At 29.6% G+C, this 9,834-nt stretch overlaps 1 protein-coding gene across 1 annotated transcript; it reads left to right on the top strand.

Moving 5' to 3' along the window:
• Positions 1 to 1,154: 1,154 nt before the first annotated feature.
• Positions 1,155 to 3,342, top strand: LOC111039595 (protein ALP1-like). Its single transcript, XM_022323172.1, has 2 exons — positions 1,155 to 1,450; positions 2,517 to 3,342. Exons 1-2 carry the CDS (start codon positions 1,155 to 1,157, stop codon positions 3,340 to 3,342), a joined length of 1,122 nt encoding a protein of 373 aa, XP_022178864.1.
• Positions 3,343 to 9,834: the final 6,492 nt, after the last annotated feature.

Below are 9,834 nucleotides of genomic sequence, written 5' to 3'. Positions count from 1 at the left end.
TTAATTTTTATTTATTTTATTAAACAGTTTAATTACAATTTTTTCTGGCCTGTTGGTTGGAAAATTCGTCAATTATGTCATCATATTGGAGTTAATTTGTCATCTTTGATTTTATATTGTGCATCGCTAAGGAGTTTAACCGTTCCATTCCATATGTAAACCGTAGATAATTTTTGACTCTTTTAAAAGTAGAAAATGATATCTCTGCTGAACAATCGCTAGATGGAGTACATAATTTATATTTATTGTACCTGTAATTCTGCTGTATTTTTAGGCCATCGCCATTTGTATATGTTAATTATCTTATATTACTGAATTATTGTTGTGTGCTGTACTAAATAAGGAATTTTTATTCCATAAATAAATTAATAAATAAATAAACAATAGCATCCTAGGAGCTATGTCTACATATGGATACAGTTCAATCAGGTTATTTACATTTATAAAAGTCAACAAATCCTGAGCTGTACCTGGGACCATATTCTTAATTTATTTTATACTTAGCATGAAGCTTGTGCCCTGAAGTGAACACATTCATTTGAAAAATTTTTCCCAAGATCTTCCTTGTAGATTTGCTGTAGAACTGCAACCTTCTGATGGGTTTGTGCACAAACGAAAAACGTCTGCTGATGTTTGTTGGTTATCGATAATATTTGCCTCAGTGTTTATAGATAAAACTGGCAGCAAAAAGTTAATCTGGTTATCTTAGAAAGTAAAAATGTACTTCATAAAAATAAACAATGTTATGATATAGATACACTTAATCAATATGAAAACATGTAGCATGAATATGTAAGCAAGAGTAATATGGTATTTTGTATTTCAACTTACTGGGTATGTTTTAAAAAATAATTAAATAGCACCAACACAGCAGCACGCGAATGAGCAGGTACCATATAAACCATAAAAAATGAATATAATTTACACATTACAAGGGCCACACCACAGATTAAATAAAAACATATCTTGAAGTTTGAACTCTTAGGCTAGGTTCACACGAGAGGCGTTAAACGCGCGTTTTTTGTCAGTGTTCACATGAATTACAGATTTTACGCGTTAAGTGCGCGTATAGTATAGTTGTATATAGTATATAGTATATAGTACATAGTTATACTATATAACTATAGTCAGTCGTGTTTTTCATTCCGTCGAAGATGGACGTAGCAGAAGCTGTATGTTTATGGACCTTACATAGACGAATGCAGCGTCGTAGGCAGAGAAATAGGAAATACTGGGTTCATCCTATTTTAAAAAACAGACTAAGTACAAGCTTGTACATCACGCTGTATCCAAGTTTGATAAATCATGAACTAAAATTTTTTAACTATTTCCGGATGTCGATTAAATCTTTTGATGACTTGTTGGAGCAAATCAAACAAGAAATTGTGGCTGACGAAAATGCAATTAGATATTGTATTTCACCAGAAGAAAAGCTCATAATTACTTTGAGGTATGTTAATTTATTTATTTTAATAACAAGAACATAACATTACAGCATAATATAAGATAACAAGTGTAACATTTTTACTAACGAATATTTATTATATTTATTTATTATATCTTAATACATAATATTTTAAAGAACCCTTTGCATACATTATATAATACAATTATTGATAAGTAAATTTTAGTCAAATAAATCAAGTATAGACTGTGCACTGTCTGTTTCACTAACATTTGTTGGCGTTGGTGATGGTGCAGGTGCAGAAGTATTTAGTTGATTACTTTTATCAGCAAAATTGTGATCATAATGATACCCTTGTGTTGTGGTGTTGTGTGGCGTAGAATTATAACCATAATTTGGATATCCAAAGTTACTTGGCCGATATTGTTGTCTATACATAGCATGTTGATATCCATCAGATGATGATGTCTGATTTTGTAAAATTAAATTGTACATATCAATTTTAAGTTTGAGACGTTTGTCTTTAGGAACTTTTTTAATTTCTTTTACTAGTGATAAACAAAATAGTTTATCTTCATCATCCTCATCTTTTTTTTAGGGAACATATCGTTGAGCCATACTTTTTTCCAATATGTTTGCGAAATGTTCATCTGCTGGATGTAATTTTATTTTTTTTTTGTTTTTACGACAATCTTCTTTAGGACTTTTAAAATTGTTATCTACATCATTTACGTTGTTAGAATTTTTAGTTATTTTTACATTTTCATCATCAGTTGAAAAACTGCTTTCGGTTACGTTATTTTCTACTGACCCTTGCAGAAACCGTAATCTTTCAAAATGTAAGTAAGTAGATTTGTTCGATCTTCCTGAACCTGATTACACCATTTTACATTTTTTGGCTTATCTTACATAATTGTCTCGTAAGCTTTTCCACTTTTTTTGTAAAGTTAATCCTAAATAAAATAATATAGTTATAATTATATAATTAGGCATAAGTTTTGAAGAAAAAAATTAAAAATGGTGAGGAAGGAACTAAACTGCATTTGTTCCTAATTATATTATAATTAAAAAATAGGTTATAAAAATATAAAAAATAATATGGTTTTTATAGATACCTAGCAAGTGGATATTCCATTAGTGAATTACATTATGAGTATTTGATGGGGAAAAGTACTGCTGCTGCTATAATCCGCCAAGTATGTAAAGTCATTTGGAGAAAATTAAAAAATATTGTGATGTCTCAACCCACAAAGGAAAAATGGCTAGAAATTTCCAAAGGATTTAAACAAAATGCCAAGTTCCCTAATTGCATTGGGGCACTTGATGGCAAACATATACGTTTGATACACCCTCAAAATTCAGGGTCACTTTATTATAACTATAAACATTTTTTTTCGCTAGTATTAATGGCATTGTGTGACTCTAATTATTGTTTTATTTGGGTGGATATTGGGGCATACGGAAAGAATAGCGATTCTGGGATTTTTAAAGAATCATCTTTGTATACTAAGCTCATTGAAAAAACTTTGAATATTCCTGAACCAAGACCTATTATAGACAACGATGAAATCAAATTGCCATACGTCATAGTTGCTGATGAAGCGTTTAGTATGCTAGAAAACTTGATGAGACCATTTGGTGGAAATTTATTATCGCACGAAAAAAAAATTTATAATTACCGGCATACTTTAGCACTACGATATATAGAATGTACCTTTGGCATTATGAGCAATAAATGGCGTATATTGCATAGACCATTAGATGTGAATATTGAGTTTGCACAAGATATTGTTAAAGCTATTTGCGTACTTCACAACTACGTCAGAATAAGAGATGGAAATAGTTATGAAGAAACGTTATTTACAGCACCCCTATCAAATTTAACAAGTTCTACTACTGGACGTGCTATACGAGTAGCAGAAAATGTTAAGAGTTAAATTTATGAATTATTTTAATAACGAAGGAAGTATAGAATGGCAAAACCGCATGATATAAATTGTAAAAATGTAGTATTAAAAAATAATGTAATATTTTTAGTTTTTATTGTAAAATATTAATAAGAACATAATATTATAATGTACATTATATTGTATTCATTATTAAAATATGCATTTGTTTATGAGTTAAAGTAATAAAGTAATAAAAAATAAGTAATTAAAATAAAGTAATACATACCAAGAACTTTCTTTTTTTCCTCTGTACAACCTTCTTCAGAAAAAATGAGTACTATTTCTTGCCAGGCATTTCTTTTTATTATTTTATTTGAATAATCTCGACTGGTCATGTCCCAGATCGAGGGCCTTTTTTCGATTTCATCGATGAAAAATTCAGTATTGAATTCTTCCATTGTACGAGTAGACGAAAAACGACGTAACGCCTTGAAAAACGCGTTGCAACTGAACACGTCAATGCAAACCTGTACAATGTTCAAACGCGCATCAACTTGGGATGACGCGAGTTGACAGGTTTTTTACGTTATCGCTGCGTTGAACGCGCATCGCCATCCAACGCGCGTTACCATGAGTACAGTTAACAGCTATTAATAGTAATTGTAAACGCTCGTTTGGTTAACGCGCGTTTAACGCCTCTCATGTGAACCTAGCCTTAACGGCTTCATCTCGTTTCGTAATAATTCGTTTTATACGTGATCAGTCGCATTCATATCACAATATCACATTCAACTCAAAATGATTTACGATAGTCCGTTATCACAACATCATTGATAATTAAAAAAATGTTATATCATTATACGCGTTAATCAGTGTTGTATATTTTGAGAATTAAAAAAAAATATAAACTCAACACAATTGTTTCATTTCGTGGCATTTGGAATTTTGCATTAAGCCACTCAGAATAATTTTTTTAAATTTAGTAGTATTTCGATACTATTTACTAAATTTTTTCGATAACGCAACAGAAATTCTTTTTTTCGAAGAATAAAATGAAGAATATTTTTTTGATTTTGTTCAGTTACATGTTTTCTCCGATCTAGTGATCTAAATTGAGACCTTTTTTATGTTTGGACTGTGACCGATGTTTTTTTACAGATGATTGCATATTTCTATTATCAAATTTATGTTGATCTTTAGATTCAGATCACGACCTACTTCCTATTTCGCACTGTATCGGAATATGAGAACTAGGAGGAGACCAGGTAACATTTATTAATTGTCTTTGAATACGAGAATTAGGAGAAGATCTGATTTAATTTCTACAATGTGACCGAAATACTGTTTCAGACGAATAAGTTCTTAACTCTAGTGTCTGGTCGTAACTTGTTTTCAAACGATGCTATATATTCTTATGAACAAGATTTTGACCAATATTGTGGTTTTTTGTAGAACATTTTTTTGACTCAACCATAAACTGTCCATCAGATGACCTCGAATGCTATTCATAATGAACAGTATTTTCTAAAAAATTTAAAACTTATACATAAAAATATGGACAAGAGACAAAAACATTAACTATTTTTTAAATGAATTAATATAGGTACTAAATAACTATACTCGGCGCAAGTTAATCATGACCGGGCAGCGGACCATTTAGCGTCCGTTACGCACAGCCGATTTTTCATTGGTTCCCCAAATATCTGTCCACACCATAGACATAATAGAATGGACTGCGCTTCCCTATGTTCACAATACACATATCATTCAGCTGACATTGAAAGAGAGGGATAGACTAAGATTTGTGGGCAATCATGGAATAAAAATGAAATTTCATGGAGTAAACAGTTAAGCGGAAATATTTAAAGTGGCCCAAAATAGACATAAACACTATGATAATAGGCACCAGTGGCGGCGTGAACTCTTTTATTTCATTATTTTATTTAGTTGTGGCCGGATTATTTTATTTAATATTTAATAATGGATAAATTATGTCTATGAGTGGCAGCTTGTGAATGTATGTAAAATATGGGCAATAGCCAATTGATCGTCGATTGAATATTAAAAATACCAACACTGAAAAAGTGAAAACCCATCGTCGTCCTATATATAGATATTGTCAGTACTGTATTTTAATTTTTAACTATCGTCAAAATATCAAATTGACATTTTTATTTGATCATCAAACGTTCACGAGACTGTCGAGACACGACTATACAATAGTTACAGATCATTATTGTACCTTGTGAAAAATGAAGACGGACACCAATTGACGACTAAAAGTATGTACATAATCAATTACTCTATATTTATTAGAATTTTAAATTATTATATTCTTATATCGGTTGTATAAATATAAGTTACTAGCATAGACCTATAGGGACCTAACTAACTTAGTTTATAGGTCTATGGTTATTAGTTATAGTTAAACTTACTAGTATAAGTTCAACTATAACAATTTGTTATATTTTAGTATTCTATATACTCAACAAAAATCGAAATAAATCTAATTTAATATTTTTAACCAATTAAAATTTATAAGTTTGACACCTCCATCAATGATTCATAATCACAATTTATGATTTATGACTATGATTGAATTATTAGGTAATTAATTAATATAGGTATGAGGTACCTATTATATTTTTTTATAAATTCATAAGTATTTTTTGGGAAGAAAGAGGGATGGTTAAACAATAGGTATATTATCTTTAATATCTATGAATTAAACTAGAAGAATAAAAAACAATAGTTTCTTATTTATATTCCCTCAACACAATATAATTATAAAATATATTACATTAAGCTCAAAACTTCATGACACAAAATACCTGAAATATTATATGAATTAAGCAATAAAAAAACAACAACATTATACCTAATATTATATTATTATATTAATCACAAAATAATAAAAACTTAAATAAACCAAACTTCATTTGAGAAAATATTTATAGTTTAAAAAATAATAGTTTCTTACTTAGGTGATTTCGGGTATTTAAAAAATCAAATATGTTGTTTTGGTGCAGAAAGTAATAGTTGAATCACAGTTGTTAAAATCTGTAAGTTTTAGATTATTTTTACAATATGTCATTGCATCAGCAACACTTTGGCTGAATGTGTGTGCAGCTAACCTTACCTTCATCTTTTCTTTATAATAATTGATGTGTCTTCCTAATTTTTGTAGCAAAATGGAGCCCAAGACCATCTTGTATTGCTACAAGTTTTTCAAAGTATTGCCATTTTATTGGGTTCCCATTTTCATCATATAATTGTTTCCAGTCTCCAAGAGTATTCCTGCAAAGCTTCAGCATGTGCGCTGCATCTAAGAAGATAAGTACATTCTCATTGGTGCCCGGATGTTTAAAGAATGTGGAATCGGAATCAGCTAAAAGCTTTGCACCTAAACAACGGCGCATTGAAAAGTTTGAAGCAGTTCCATCAAACGTTAATGTTCTAATAGAAGCACCAGTATCATTAATTTTGGTCAAACACATATTAACTAAATTTGCCTTTTCTTGGGCAGACATTCCATTGGTGAGGAAATAGGCAACAGGAACTTTCCAACGTGAGTTTATAGCTACTAACATAAATACTAGGGCTTCTTTTGCCTTTGGTAAGTTATCAAAGTCTTCTGTGCCTAAACCTAAATCAACATACCCTTGAATTCTATTATTATTATAATGTACATCTTCTTTAATAAACATCTCATCCATTAATAAGTCACATATTAATTTTTTTCTTTTGGTTTTCTCTAATTGGTCGACCTTAATTTTTATAGCGTTTAGAGACTCAGCAGTGAAACCAGGTGTTCCATCAACTGAAGAATACCAACCTCTTAATGTACTTGTGTGAGGCAAGATTTTAAATGTTTTACGTACATACTCGTAGGCTGCAGGAGAATAAAAATTTAATTTCAAAGCAAATGAACGAATTTCTGGGGGAATAGTTCTTGAAGTTTTCATTTTCAATTGTCTCATTAAAATTTGAAACTCTACATTAGGAACTGTTTCCTAAAAATAAATAAACCAAACCAGACTCAAGTATGATATTATATTTATATTTAACGCAAAATAATATAGTATAATATATAATAGATATTTATTTTTATATTATTATTAGTTTCTTCGTTTGATAATGTAACACATGAGTATTCTAAAAATGTAACATTATACATGCGAATTGAAATATCGTAAAATGGCGATACAAACTTCTGTTTTTCAAATGAACACCCCCTTTTTTACTTTAAATTATTCAGCAAACGAGTTGTAAGTTAAGTTTGGATTTTGATTTAGATACATACAGAAGTTTTTATCGCCATAGGATAATCATTAAGTAGTAGAAAAAATTCAAAAATTATATTTTGATTTTTGAAGAAGTATATTATTAAAGAAGAAAAGGGGGGTGAGCATGTTTGGTGAATCACCCTATATAGTGTGTTCACGGAAACAGAGAACACTATTACTCATTACCCTGTAAACATTTTTAAATTCTGTTTGTGGGACATTGCAAGTTCTAGCTCTTTGTTGCCAGTCCTAGCTCAAACATGCAATGATTAGTTTAATAAACAAATGATCAATGATATAGGTTCATTCTAAAAGTTCATGTTTCTATAGTAATTTGTATCATGGTTGTCAAAAGTAAACAATACGTGCAATTAATAAATAATATAAAATGTCCATATACATTAGTCCAATTAAATGTTAAATAAGCAGAATTGAAAAATATTTACAGGGTAGTGAGTGATAAAGTGTTCCTGGTTTCCGTGAACATACTGTATAATCAATGCTAAGAACTTACTTTAAGCATTGTAAAGCAATTATCCGATATTTTGTTTTTATCTTTCAAATGCTCAACTAACTCCTGTAGATTTTTAATTTTATTCTTCAAATATAAGTTGTTATTCCTCAATTTTTTATTTTTACGTTTTAATATTTTTAATTTATTTTGGCTAGAAATCCAATATTTTCTTCGGCTATTTGGAGTTATTATTTCTGTTTCTGATTTCAAATCTCCGAAAAAACATTTTCTTGCTCTAAAACAAAATTGAAAGTAAACTATTTATTTGATCTTATAGAATACTACATTTCAGACTATTATAATATTAACTACCTTGGTCTTTTAACAGGTGTCAATGGTAAGTCGAAGTCTTGACTAACTATATCATCTATATTTGAATCAATGACTTCGATATTATTCATTGAAGCCACACAAGGAGTACCAGCTAAAAATAATGAGCAAAATATTTTTTTTAATTTCTATAGGTATATTATTTATAATAACTATATAAAATAAAAAAAAAAACAATATAAAATTAATAAACTTACGTGCATTTTCAGAAATTGGATAGGTTATACTCTCATCAATTGTATCAACTACATTTAAATCAATGGCTTCAATATCATTCATAGAAGCCATCAAAGCAGTATCAGCTACAAAAAAATAAGCAAAATTATTTTTAAAATATCAATTATAGTTTTAATAATTATTAAATTAATTAACTTACGTGAATGGTCAGTAATGGCAGAAATCACCAAGTGTTGTTCAGATACATCATCTGCGATCTGCATTCAAATCAATACCAAGAGTGACACAGGCTGGAAAAATACTAGGTACTGATGATTTTTTTTAAGTTTGTTTAGTGCCAGCAATGTTTAAAGTATAATCTGTTGACTGTTTCTACAAAATGATCAGAACATATGACACTATTTGCAGATTTATACTTGAACTCATGATCAAAATCTTGTATAATGTTAATCCATTTATTAAGATTAACAGCATCTTTGGGAAATCTATGAAATGAAGTAAATACATTTTAAAATATCTAAATAAAATTACTTTTCTAATTGTTGTCTTTTATAATTTGTTGCAGTGCCGTAACTAGATACTTTAGACCATGAAGGAAACAATTATTTGGGGAGACCCTCCACAAAATCCATTTATAAACAGAAATTGTTAAAATTATAGACCTCAATAATTCCATAATCATAGTTTTAAATGCGACTACAAATATCTTGGATACCTGTGAAATCTTGGACCTCCTTTTAAAGCTCGGCTTTTTCATCCCAACACACAACAAGTATTAACCATTGTTATGTTTTTTTTATAAATTACAGTAAACTAGAATCAGTAGAATCTCAAGATGTCTAGTAAGTTGTAAGCATAGACGTACTATGGTTGTAAATAGTATTGTAGTAAGTCTAATATTATTTTCAATATAGGTACTTTGATAAGATTATATGAATAACATTCTGTTATCATTATTTTGTTCATGGCGGAAAAATGTTATTATCAATTTCTCCAAGAATGCCCTCAAATGTATAGTTTTCTCTTTTGCACAATGTCGACTTAAGTTATCTCTCTTTAACACTTTGACTACGGCATGGTTTGACCTGAGCGACCCCCCTATGCGGAACATTTTTTTTTGTCAAAAAGGTTCATTTTACTCTACATTACTTGTATCAGTACTTACTTTTACTAATGTTTTGTTTTTCGAGTATAAAAAACGATTGTCGACGCTTATTCGACGTCAGCATCATA

Source organism: Myzus persicae, unplaced genomic scaffold, assembly GCF_001856785.1.
Source record: "Myzus persicae strain clone G006 unplaced genomic scaffold, MPER_G0061.0, whole genome shotgun sequence".
In the NCBI taxonomy this organism is placed as follows: Eukaryota; Metazoa; Arthropoda; class Insecta; order Hemiptera; family Aphididae; genus Myzus; species Myzus persicae.
This window is presented reverse-complemented; position numbering and strand designations above follow the sequence as displayed.